The sequence below is a fragment of the Panthera tigris genome, chromosome B4 (assembly GCF_018350195.1).
Source record: "Panthera tigris isolate Pti1 chromosome B4, P.tigris_Pti1_mat1.1, whole genome shotgun sequence".
NCBI classification, from domain to species: domain Eukaryota; kingdom Metazoa; phylum Chordata; class Mammalia; order Carnivora; family Felidae; genus Panthera; species Panthera tigris.
This window is the reverse complement of record NC_056666.1, coordinates 86,344,520-86,358,675: the sequence shown is the minus strand read 5'-3', so window position 1 is coordinate 86,358,675 and position 14,156 is coordinate 86,344,520. Positions and strand designations below refer to the sequence as shown.

At 37.1% G+C, this 14,156-nt stretch overlaps 1 protein-coding gene across 1 annotated transcript; it reads right to left on the bottom strand.

Annotated features, from left to right (window-relative positions):
- Positions 1-13,236: 13,236 nt before the first annotated feature.
- On the bottom strand, positions 13,237-13,689 carry LOC102955471 (60S ribosomal protein L32-like). Its single transcript, XM_042993703.1, has one exon. The coding sequence runs from the start codon at positions 13,687-13,689 to the stop codon at positions 13,237-13,239; it is 453 nt and encodes a 150-aa protein (XP_042849637.1).
- Positions 13,690-14,156: the final 467 nt, after the last annotated feature.

The window sequence follows — 14,156 nt, the reverse complement described above, 5'->3', positions numbered from 1 at the left end:
GGTTTGAAGTTTTCTTTCTTTTAAGCACATTAGTATTATTCTAACCTTTTTTGTCTTGCCAGTTTCTCAAGAGAAGTTTATGATCATTATTACTTTTGTCCCATTGTACACACTGAGACTTTGTCTCTGGTTTAACATAATTTTATTAGTAATTTGATTATGACATGCTTTAGTATAATTGTATTTTTGGGTCTATGCATTTAAAAGCATAGATCCAAAAAACTTTTCATTAACTTAGGAAAGTTTTCAGCCAAGATTTCTCTACATATTTTTTTTTTTTCTGAGTTCTTCACTACCTCCCAAGTATGTTAAAATGCTTGATATTGCCATTTAGATCATTGAAGCTTTTTAATTTTTTTCAGTCTTTTTCCTCTCTGATTTATTTTGGATAGTTTCTATTGCTGTATCTTCAAGTTCACGGGTCTGCTTCTTCTGCAGTATCTATCTCTTGTGCTAGTAATACCTTGCAGTGAAACGCTTTCAGACATGAAATTTCTCCTCTTGGAATGTTTCCTTTAGGTGAATTTGTAATATTTTTATATTTCTCTTTTCATTGGGTCCCTACTTTTCCTTGCATAACTCCACATGTTTATAATAACTGTTTTAAAGTCCCTGTCTGGACAGCGGCAAAATGGCAGGGTAGGAATTTTTGCCACACGTATCAGCCCCCTTCCCTAACTGTAGGCTCAGAAAATGCCTTCCCAAGAGCCCAGGACTCTGGGTGAGGGATTACAGAAACCGAGCGACCCACAGTAATAAGAAAGGGTTGAGGAGGGTAGCAAAGAATGGATTCACACCACTACCCGCAGCAAAGAGACACCTTCCCCCTGCCCCCCGGCCCCTCGAACGACAGTAACGTGGACCCCAGACCCCAAGGCCCCCAGAGGGGACGCCCCGCACCATCCTGACTCCCACAGAGTCCTAGAGGGCTGCCCGAGGGCTCCCAAGAACGCAGCCCCCACCACCCCATCAGGCGCCTGAGGCTCCAGCGCAGCTTCCACAGCAGGGGCTCCTGAAAAGCCAAGCCCGGGGCCCTCTGTGGCACCTATTGGCTCCAAGGAGCCCCGAAGAGGCTCCCATGACACTAGGCCCCGCGGTTCTCACGAAACAAACGGCGAGCTCACCTGGCATCCTCCGCTCCGGGCTCCCCCACCGCACCCCACCTCCACCCCCACTCCTCCCCGCATACCTGTCCACTCCAGCAGCCCCGGTGGTGACCTCGGCCTCAAGCTCCCGGCAGGCCCCAGCGAATCTGGCTCCGGCAACTTTAGGTAACCCCAGGGCACAATCCCGGTGGGCTCCTGCCGACTGCCAACTCGCCCCGAAGGGCTACAGCGGCCCTGCACTCTCCGCCCCGCCCCCCAGGCGTCTTCCCCGACGCCACGCCGGTGGGCAGGCTCTCGGGCACCAGAAGCCCTTCTTATCTTGGCACCTGAAGGCTCTGACTGCCCCAAGCAGCTTCAGCTGCCCCAGGCCTTGCCGCCCACCTGCGCTAATGCTGCCTAGCATCAGCCTCCACGTGCAGAAAATATAAAAGATTTAAGAACAGAACCCTTCTGCTAAGTTACCGTTTTTCTCTCTCTCTTTACCCCAAAGGTTGGATTTCTTTAAAACAACAATTAAAATAAAGAAGATGACTCCTTTATATTCTTAATTCAGAATTTGTGTTTACTAAACATTGTTTTTCTATTTATTTTTAGATATTTTTTGTCGTTTATTTTCATAATAATTAAGACTCGTTAGTTTTGTTTTAATATGCCTTATGTCAGAGTATCTCAAAATTGAGTTTTTAGTTAAAATTCAATTACACAATACCGTGAATCTACTACAAGATAAGCTAATGCTGTATTAAGCAATAAACATAATAGGACATTCTTTTAATGTGGGCTAATTGAAATAAATGCCACTCAAAGGATTTTTTGTAGGAGGCACCTATGTAAACTAGACTAGCAATAACTCAGTGGATCTACACTGAGGGATCCCCTTCACAGTGGGACTACAATGTATTTATGGATGCCTACCAGATTCAAAAGGGCATTTGCACGGTGCTTTCTTAGTTATATGTTTCTAAAGTATATTTACATACATTCCCCACTTGTGAACTGTTACTGGGATGTGTAACAATAAATGATTGTGAGTAAGGATGTTTTTATTGATGATGAATATAAAGCTAAGTCTCATTGGAGTATGTAGGAAAATGCAAATAATACTATTTTCTGGTTATGTTAAATTTACCATTCAGAATTTTATAACATAAATATAGAACAGCACTATTTCTTCTCTTGAACTCCTTATGCTGCAATGAATGCATTCATAAAATGCAATCTTTTCCAAAGTTGAGAGCACTCTTGACTTCCATACATTGCCATTAAGGGGAAGGATGGGTGTAACAGCAGTGCCATTTGGTCAAGGAATAGCTAACTGTTCCTCACCTAGAACAGCATAAAGTCAACCCAGAAAAGCAAAACATCACCATATAGATTAGAGTCAAGAGAAGGCATAATCATACAAACTCATTGGTATTGCACAGCAATAGTCTGAAAATTCTTGGAGGTTAGGGGCATGGCTACCCTCTGCTTGACATAAGATCTCATGGATGTGATGAAATACTGTCTCGGGTGCCAAAGGTGATAATAGAACGAATAGGATAAGGGATACCTGCTTCCATCTCACTACCCTCAGGTGCTGAAGATCAGAGGTAGTGGCGCAAGGTTGGAAGAGCTGATCAACTAGCCCACACAAGCTTCTCAAGTCCAAGGGTTAGTGGTATTTTGCCATATTAGAGACTATTGAATTCATCTGTGTCCAACATGAGTAAGCATCAAAACAAATCAACATGTATGCACCATTTTGGTGACCCAGTCTCACACAATCTTGTCAGAGAAACACTCTGTGAGTCATCAGAAGCTATAAGCATGCCAGGGCTCCTTTGTAGAATCACGCAACCTTTAGACAATTCCATACACATGAGTTCTGGAACGCCTTGTGGCATTTAATACATACTATTCATGGGAAGGTTTTGAGGGCCCTGGAAAGTGAGATGGGGATTGGGGCCAACACGAATTCTGGTCAGAGCTCAAGGGAACCCCACTCATATGTCACTATTAGCTTCAGCTGTCCCAGGCAATGAAGGGGACATTTTTTTTGAAAAAAATAAAGCAAGGGGGACCCCCTGAATCGTGGGACCAGGAGAAGAGCCCTGCCTGTAACTACAGACAACTTCTTTTACTCTAGTACAGAGTTTTTAACTGCAGAACTATTTACTTTTCTAACTGGATAAGATTTTGCTGTGGGTGGCTATCCCAGGCACGGTAGGATGTTTATCAGCATCCTTGACCTCTACTCAGTAGATGGCAGTAGTACCCCTCCCTCCCCAACTGTGACAACCAAACGTGTTTCCAGATATTGCCAAAAGTCTTTGAAGAAGTTAAATCATCCCTGATTGAGAACCACCATTTTAGGGTTTGTTTAGTTCTACCCGTAAAGTATAACCTTTCTAGTATTTCTACTGAATCTTCTGGGTATTGAAATAACTCTCTCCTTTTTATTGGCCAGGACTGTACTGTCTTCCAACACTGTATTTTTCTGGAAACTGCTTTTCTTAAAATTCCCTGGAATTTTTGTTTGTTTTGTTTTGTTTTGTTTTTTTGCAGCAAACCTCATGGAGTTTCCCCATATGCATTTGTGATTTAATATCAGAAGCAGATTGAAGGAAGGCCCTGTGTAGATTTCTTGAGCTCTTTTCTTGTGTAGTTTCCTTCTCTCTGTTAATTTACCCTGCACATTTCATCCCTACCCCTTGCTGAATGCTTATCTCTATTCCATCCTGAATTCGGATTCCATGAATATTTCAAGATATCCCCTCTTGTCAAGGAATCTCTAGGCATAAAAGCTGGACAAACATAGGAGACACCTCATTCTCTCCTGGGTCACAACACTGCCTTACCAGCTGACCAATATCTGAAAATAGTCATTCTACTTGCTGGGCCTGGTATTCTAGTTGTTTATATTAGGAGGGTAAATTCAGTCCCAGTTACTTCATAATAGCTGGGGAGAAGAATCTCTCCCTCAACCTTCTTCTAAAGATAAACTTCTCAACCAGGTTTTTAATGTTTTCATTGTTTATTTCATCACTTCTCACTCTCACCTCAACCTACGCTAATCTGTTTTCCACTTTCATTGCTCTGCTGACTGGTTTTGTCTAAGAATATTCCATGGCGTCTACATTCCCAAGCCACCTGGCATTTTTTTCACTTCTCAATTTATCTGACCTCTCAGCAGGGTAAGGCATTTTTGATTACCATCTCTCTCCTTGGGAAAAAAATTAAATTAAATTAAACAAAAGCAAACCTTCCTTCTTTTTGTTTTCAGAGACTGGACCTCCAGCCACTTTGCTGACCACAGTTTTTGCATTCTTTTCTTTCCCACCCACCTATTAGAAACCTCACAGCTTCAACCTAGACCCCTCCACTAAGCTCTAGACCAATAAATACATTTGATAACTTGACACTGCCCCCAAGAAATCTCAAAGGAATTTCCAAAGGTGATATCTCAAATACAAAGCATTTCAGTTCACTTGCTCCAAAACATGATGTTCCTCCTAGTTCCCTATGTCAATAAGTGATACCATCATTCATCCAGCTATGACAAAAAGGATAACCTTGACAACTGCCTCACTTTCGCTCCATGTCATCCATCACCAAGTCCTGTCAGTCAACTGAACCTCCTAAATATTCTATAAACTCATCAACTTCTCTCCCTTCCAACCTTTGATCAAATCAGCTTTATATCTTCTAGTCTATTGCAATACTTTACTAAGTGATCTTTCTTTATTTGCATTGGCTTCTATACAACCTCTTTTCTACACCACAGCCAGAATGATCTCAAAATGGAAGTTACTTTTGACAACAACCACTTCAGTGGGTTGCTTGGTATCCGATTGCCTGGTGTCCAATCTGCCTTTGTTCCTGTGACTCTATAGTCACCTGGCATCACCCTTCATTCTTCTCCACAAGATTTTATTCTTCTTTCCACTCCCTAGGAATATCTTCTCTGTTCTCTGCTACGGACAACCAGTAAGTCCTGTTGATTTGATTTCCATAATGTTGTTTACATATGCCTCGTACATGCTCATGCACACTGGTTAGACTCACATTATCTCCTGTATAGACTCGTATTTGTATATAAATAACTTTGTAATTGATTCTCTTATTTTCACTCTTTACTTATTTTAACTCAACCTAGATTACAAATCAAATAAATCTGAACTGTAGCTTCAATATGCCATTTCCACTGTTCAAAAAGAAAAAAATATATTAACAATTTCCCCTTGTCACTGAAGAAAATATAGACTCTTTATCCTGGTGTTTAAGTTTGAAGCAAATGCTCCTTCCTTAGTTACCCTCATCCCATTATACATGTCCTTTGCCTCCAATTACACCTCTCCCAGGTCTGTGGACACACTCAGCCTCCTATGGCATCCTCACCAATCTCGGACTTTAAAGTCCACCCGAAGAAGTGTCAGTAAATCCATTTTATTACAAAACTACAAAACCTACACGGCAAAGTAAGTCCCCCTTCACCATTCTAGGCCTTTTCTTTGTGGCAGTTCTTGTAACCCTGTACTGACTTATTATATAATTAATGACCTTCCTAACTAAACTGTAAAGTTTTGAAGGCTAAAACTAATATTTACTCACCTTTGCATTTCAATGCAGCTAAATAACTGCCACAAAGAATGCATTTAATAATATTTGAAGAATGAGTTCATTTAGTTAAAGCCATTAGGTGTATATTATTTTAGCTTACTTCTACTCTCTCATCCTTATAATTGGATAGTTAAGAATTAGAACTGACACCTTTTGCTGGTATATACCTATGAAGATATGGTAAAATATTTGATGAGGATTCCACCTCAATTCCATGAGGATTCCATGAAATTCTTTTCAAAAGGATAATTATCACAGTATGGTTTTAAAAGCCCTCATTATTTTTAGTGTTTTAAATATATTCACTCATTTAATCTTAACAATAACCTGATGAAAGAAGCATTATTATCTCTATCGTAAATGAGAAAACTGAGATACAGAGACATTAAAGAATTTATACATGGCTACAGAATTAATAAGTAATGAATTCAGGACTTGAACCCATTTTAATATTAATGCATTTACTTTAAACCTATATGACTTCTCTCTGTATTAACTTACATAGAATGAGTAACATTAACTTACTGAGAATGAATAACACTTATAAAAAAATCCACTCACAGAACTATTTTCTTACAATTGAAATGTTCTCATTTGTATCCTTGTTTGCTTAATTAAATCATAAAGTTGAAGCTACATGAATTAACACATAGTTTAAGACCACCAATTATATAACAAACACATGTATGCTCTTATATTTTGATGATTTGATACTGGTCATTCCATGTATATACTATTATGTGCACTTTTCCTATTGATATTTATATTATTCATACAAAGATTAGTTTACAAACTCATTTTGTTTGCTTTAAATATTGTTGCATATTTGTATTGAGCACACACTAAGTTATCATATATTCTGTTGTTGATAACCAACTTTCCGTTAGTTTCATAATTTTTCCTGTGATAATTTGCAAAATAATGAGAAATAAAATAAGTATTGATTTAAAACCAGTAATGACATAAATTTCACTTCAACAATATATTTAATCATAAAAGGAGAAATGGGCAATCTACAAACCATATGAATTCAACCCTTTAAAGATATATATATATATATATCCACAATAATGTTATATTGCATATTTCAGATCTTACGTGACTTCATTAAGATGGATCAATGCAAGGACATGGTTCCTACACATGTGAGCTTAGTGGGCTGAAAGGTGGCCCTTCAAAAAGTATGCTCATGCCCTAATCCCTGGAACCCGTCATTGTTTACCTTATTTGGAAAAACAGACTTTGCCATTATAAATGAAAGATCTAGAGATGAGGAGATAATCCTAGATTATCCAAGTAGGCCCTAAATCCAGTAACAAATGTCTTTATAAAATAAAGGAAGAAGTAAATTTGAGACAGGTAGAATAGGAGACAGAAAGAAGTTGAGGGGGACAAGGTTATCAGGGAGGCAAGGGTTGGTGCCCATAAGTCAAGGAACGCCAACAGCCACCAGAACCTATATGAAAGCAAAGAATAGATTCTCCCCTGGAGCCAGAGGGAGTGAGGTCCTGCTGACAGCTTGATTTTGAACTTTTGGCCTCCAGAACTATAAGAAAATAAGTTTCTACTAATTAAGCCACCAAGTTCATAGTCATTCTTTTTATTTTTATTTTATTTGTTTATTTATTTTAGAGAAAGAGAGCATGAGCAGGGGAGAGGGACAGAAGGAGAGAGAGAGACAGACAGACAGAGAGACAGAGAATCCTAAGAAGACTCCGTGCTCAGCACAGAGCCCAAAGTACAGCTCAATCCCACAAACCTGGGATCATAACCTGAGCTGAATTCAAGAGTCAGACACTCAACCAGCTGAGCCACCCAGGCACCCCTGTAGTCATTCTTTATGGCAGACACAGGAAATTAATCAAAGACTGTCATTTACAAAGTGCTATGCAAAATTAAAGAATGCCTGTATTTGCTATTATGTAATTTTGTCTTTTACTCTCTTATTCTAGACCTCTACATCATGCTCATATACTCTTTCATATAATATTGGATACAAGTCTAAATCACTTCAGTCTATGTGAATGAAGTTTCATCATTCACTAAATGGGTATTTTGGTATTGGTAAGATTCTTTAAAATTTATTTTGAGGCAAGCATTTTACATTTTGCTTGCTTGTTGTTTATTTAGAGAGGAGACAGAAGTGGTCACAACATCTAAACACTAAGTCATCCCTCACTGCCAGCATATTTCCTGTAGGCTAAATGCTCCCAATTACTCTGAACCTTTCTAATTGGCAATATTTTCCAAATATTTACTCATTATTCTGCTCTTCTTTTACCAATTGATTGGTTCTTTTGAGAGAGCACACTCCAATCCATATTCATAGGCAGACAAGCATTTCAGAACCCATTCTAATTGCTATCTTTGATATGCCCTAAGTTAGACTTAGTTTTTGTATACTATGTAAAATATGTTGTTTGCTGGTTATGTGGATTGACCATGTTTCTTAGTTTTCCCAGTGCTCACTTAAACATAACTATGGAAAAGAGGAAAATCTGCAAAGATAAAAATGGGAGAGAGATCAGTAGATAAGAAACTTTATAAACTTTTGTACAATTAAATGCAGCCAGAGAGAGGAGGAAGGTTTAGAATGGAATGTTCTAACACTGAAGCACATGAGAGGAAAGTTTATTAGACTCACTGAATTACAGAGATGTTCTCATGTCAGTGATGTTGCTTAAAACAGAGGGCAGGGAAAGTTAAATGACAACATGAAGATTGAAGATTAGTTGGAAGTCAATATTTGGGAGAATTAATGTATTCTCTTCCTTCACCTTACTCCCCCAGTGATAAGACCCAAACGCCTAGAAGCCCCGATCATAAAAATAAAGGAGGCTCTTGACTCAGAGATGCCAAGTAGAGACTTAAGGTAGAATCGGACATATAACACTGAAAATAGAGAATAAAGTAAAACTCTTGATGCTAAATGGTTGACTTCTAAGATCCACATCCTCAATCCTCAAAAGACCAGCATTCTGATATCTATGCTTTCCAGAGTTTCTGGGAGGGAAAATGGCATTTTAAAAGTTCCCCAGGGAAAAAGCAAACTCTTTTCCCAAACACACTTGATATAGACATTTCTTCCTCTCCCAGAACTTCTAGTTGTTATTGTGTTTACTGTCTTATTATTAAATAAAATGGATGAGTCAATGATTATCAAAAATTTAAGTCAATGATGCAATGGTGATAAAATAAGCAAACAGAAAAATGCGAACTTGGAAGAAACATTATTTGACAGCACAAAAGAAAACTTCTCTTTTCTCTATCCCACAAAAATTAAAGAAAACCCAATTCTCATCTACCTCAGAGGTACACGAAATACTTGCACACACAGAGGATAATACAGTTCTACTTTAATAAATATTTTAATAAATACTTTAATAAAAATAATAAGAACTACCTCTTGGAAGTTTAAACTACAATGGCTAAAATGAAAAAAAATAAATTCAAACAGAAATATTAGATGAAAAATCAAAAAGTTTCTTAGAAAATAGAATGGAAATATAGCAATTATGAGAGAGAAAAAAAAGATGAGACTCTACGAGATTCAATATCAGAGGATAGAACAGAGAAAATGGAACAAAGGTAATTAGCAAATATGGTGGCAAATTTCCCAGAACTGAAAGATGTCAGTCATCTGAATGAATGGACTGATTGAAAGCTCAGCAAAATGAATGAAATACACTCACTATTGAGCACATCAGGGCAGATGAAAATTCTAGGAAGAAAAACCACATAAAAAAGGGAAAACAAACATCATTATTGTGTTCCTGATAGTTCAAAGGCTGATTAATAATTTTATCAAAATGAATGATATGACAGTATTAAAAGGATAGGGAGAGCTATGGAGTTTAAAGTGAGCCAGATCATCACCTATAATAATAGGATAGCAGTAAATAATGTCTAGACTTAATAAATCAAGAAATATTACAAGTGTATTTGTAGAAATATGGAGGAAAGTACCAGGAAAACAAGCAAAACAGAGTAGAAAGGGACTTCCCCTGAGTACCTGGTCAGAGAACTGCTAATGTCTTTGTATTATAAGTATTTCTGCGCTATTTGATTTGCTATCTAATATGCATATTATTTTTTTTTAAATTTAACTTAAAAATCAGAGGAGGGAAGAATAAGTAACAATAGGAAGATAATGGATTATATGAATAAAATATAAGCATTCAAGATCAGAACTACTTCTGACTGATCACAGATTTTTAGATTTCTTATTCGAATATTGCTTCCTCCAATCTCTCATTTGCTCATCAGGAACAAAACTTGGATGATGAGTCAGATGGTAAGGAATTCAGCAGCAAACACCAGAAAACCAGTCAAGTGTCTTAAATGAAATAGTGACTTTTTTTTCATATGACAGAAAAATCTAATGTTTAAAGGCATTATACAATTTTTGTAAGGGCATTATACTATTGAGGTCACCCAACTGTTATGATGGCTTCCCACTGGAACTTGAAGACAGACCTGTTGAACAAAGAGAAAGAAGATGTACACTAAGGTTTACATAAGTAGCCTATCAGACACTCTGGTAACAATTTACATATATTACCTCATTTAGTCTTTACATGAATGTGTAAAATATTATTTCTTTATTTTAGAAATGAAAAACTGAGAGCCAAATATATTAGGTAACATATCTAAAGTTATACAGTTAGTAAATGATACAGTCAGTGAAGGCACACCAGACTCTCTTCCCCTAATATCTGACCTTTTACAATTATAAGAACAAGTAGCTCAGATTCCAAGAAGTATAGGGAGGATGTTCCTTCATGGATGCATAAACTTCCATTTTTTTTCCTTCTAAAAAGCAAATATGTAGTGCTTGCTGATTCAGCAGTGAGGAGTGTATTATAATAGCATATTCAGAATTGTCTGTTCTTCCAGGAGGTCATAACTGAAGAGTAGTGGTAAGTGTCACAGAGAACATCAAAACCACCAACTCCTAAACATTCTGCTGACACATGATGGGTGAATACTGATAAACAATGAAAGTGTGGGTATTTTAAGTAAATTTGAAAGTCTGAGTATAAACTGAGTATAAACTGAAGAATCTGAAGTTCAGGGTAATGCTTTCATCTTTTCCCAGCTGAAGTTCATAATTTTCAGTAGAGGATGGTTTACAAGACAAAACACTGGTTACAAACATATAAATAATGAAAAGACTTAATGTTTAGTGCACATTTGCTTTTATTCTTCTCAACTAAACTCTTTTGTGGTAATACTGTTATCTTCACTTTATATGACAAACTGCAAGTTCTTATAGGATAAAATGGTAAAATTTGACCTTAGGTCTCTAATGTCAAAGCCAATGCCTTTAAGATGTTATTTTTAAGTAATCTCTACACCCAACATGGGGCTAGAACTTATAGCCTCAAGATCAAGAGTCACATGCTCTTCCAACTGAACCAGCCAGGCACCCCCAAAAGCCAGTGCCTTTAACCACTTTGCTATTTTATGTTAAAAACTTTCACTTTACTAGACCACAGTGGAAGCTAAGTTTGGAAATATACTGCCAGGATATGAAGGAATGTCTAATAATAATATGGTTGAGAATAAGAACAGAGAGCAAAAATAGTAGCCTCTGTATGATTTTTTCTTTGAACTTACGCAGTTTCTTGTGATCTTAGAAGAACAGAGTCTAAAACCCCTAGAAAACTGGTCCATTAAAGGTAAGCATCTCTGTCCCATTTATGAGACTGAAACACAGTATGATAAATAGGGCTAAAGCCAAGGAATACTCCTCTGGCTGATATGCACACGGTCAGTAGGAATGTCCATATAGAGTCAGGGAGCAGAGTAAGTCTCATGGATAGAAAGCAAGGGCTGGATTGAGGTTTCATTGTTTGTGAAAGATGATTTAAAAAAAAATACTTGCAACTCTCACTGGGCTACAGCTTACTTAAATCTCCATCTTGGGGGATGGGAGGAAGCAGAAACAGCCCTATAGCCAGAATCTGGACCAAGCTTCTATGACTGGAGGATTGAGGTAGAGAAATTTTCAAAATTATTAGACCACAAAGGATACACTGGAGAGAAAAACAAACCAATAAACACTCATATCAAATCATCCTACAAAGTCATTATTTTGATATCTCTGACAAAAATCAACACTAGAACAATAATTACCAACACCGAAAGTCGGGAGAAAGATTTAACCACATAAGAAAAAAAAAAAAAAAACCAGAGCAATCTGAAAGGGACTTAAAAATAAATCTTCCAGGGGTGATTCAATAGAAAATATCATTAGGTGAAACAAAAAATTGTCAGAAATAGAATAAGAAAAGAATATGAAGAAGAATCAATTACAATTACTAGAAATGAAATAAAAGTGCTGTAAATGAACAGACAAAATTTGAGCACAAAGAAGATGTAATTTAACTCTGTCATCACTATACTGAATGAAAGAAAATACAAAATGCCTCCATTTTTGTGTTTTGGTTCTTTAGCACTATAAGTAGCACAGGGAAAGGCATTTTGTTAATAAACCGAAATAAGCAGGGACATCAAGGCCTTGTCATGCAGAATAAAGATAACCAAAAGTTGAGCCCCCAAACTTCTGCCTCTTTTCAATTCCTTATTAAATGAGAGGATGAATAACATAAACTAGCGGTACCTGTAACTTTCTTTGATTAACTGACAGAGCTAGGATTTCCCTGTAAATCTTTTCTCCATATATTTGAAAACACTACTTTTTATGAGATATTATAAAGACCAAAAATGTTTTACTGAATTAAGGAAAATAAGCTATCCCCCATGCCTGGGTGTTCTTTGTCCTCTTTATTCCAAAATATTTGCTTGCTTTTATGAAGATAGGATCTTCATCATTACAACAGTGGTAACGGAAGAGAGAGAAGTCTTTGGATAATAAGACTTTCCTTGCTTTTTGAGTGCCTAAACAGTAAACCCTAGTGAATGTATCAATGTATTTCTTGCCACATTTGAAATTATTGTTATTATCTATCCCTAAATTAAATATTTTTTGTTTGCAATATAAAAATTTTTAATTACAATACAAATTATATGGTTTAGCCAAGTAGCAGTAAACGAAGAACTAATTTGTGTTCTTTCTGTACTTATCATTTGTTGACTAATTAGTTTCTCTACAAGACACCAAGTGACTGTTATAAATACAAACCTCCTGAGGATATAAAGGTTAATTTTGAAGTGATTACAAATATTCCAGTAACATTATAATTAATAGTTACATTTCCAATGCAGAAATCTTCTAAAGGACCAATTGGTAACCTCTGTAAATTAGTACAGATTGTTGGCATCATTTAGGATGGCTTTGCACTATTCCTTTCAGTCAATTGAGTTTCAGTGTGAGGCAGGATCAAAATATTAAAACCATCATTATTCTAAAACCATGATCCTATGAGTGTGCATCTGTGTGTGTGTGTGTGTGTGTGTGTATGCATTTAAAAGAGAGACACACACATACTGTGTCTGTGCATACTATTTATTCATTCTCTCAGTCTGAGCCTGAGCTATGATTGGACATATTTTTTTGAAAGTTTTATGGTTTTGTTAATACAAACACAATGTGAACACAACTGTCTGTCTGTTCATTATCTTCACTGTGGAGCCTGGCATTGGGATTGGTGACTCTGATGGCCAGCTGGGCTTCTCTTTCCACAATGGCTTTGTGGTTCTTGGAGGAGACATTATGAGCAATCTCTGGACAGTAAGATTTGTTGCACAACAGGAGGACTTCAAGTTCCTTGACTTTGTGGACTTGGAACTTCCAGAAGCCACTGGGCAGCACATGCTTTGTTTTCCTGATGCTCTTGTAACCAGTGTTGGGCATCAAGATCTGGCCCTTGTATCTTCTGTGCACCCTATTGTCAATGCCTCTGTGTTTCCACCAATTACGTTTAATTTTGACATATAGGTCTGACTGGTACCAGATGAACTTCCTAGTCCTCTTTTTAATTATCTTGGGCTTTATGAGGGGTCTGAGGGTGGCCATGATGCTGAGGAGGAGATGGCTGCCACCTCCCCAGTCAGTACTAAGGAAGAGGGCTGGACATCTTTTAAAATGATGTACTAAGTCATGGTGAAGAAGTGCATGTATGTAATGAACATGTATGGCTCTTGGGAGAGAATTTAAACTGTGGAATGAGAGGGTCACACAGCTTCTTTCACAAAATATTAATAGAAGAATGATTTTGAGAATAAATATGTATCTACTATACAGCTAGGATTCTGACCCCGGCTTCCATGCATTTACAAACAGGTCTGAGGAAGTAAAGGGTGTAAGATATTAAAACTAAGTGTTCTTTTTTCCACTAAAATTTCTGAAAGTCTTTGTAATTCTAAAATATCACTGATTGGATTTCACTTTATCTTTTCAGTTCTTGTGGCTATTGTTAAAAGTGTCACACTTAATATTTTTCTAATAATAGGTAAAGTACTGAAATTTGGTACTGATTTAAG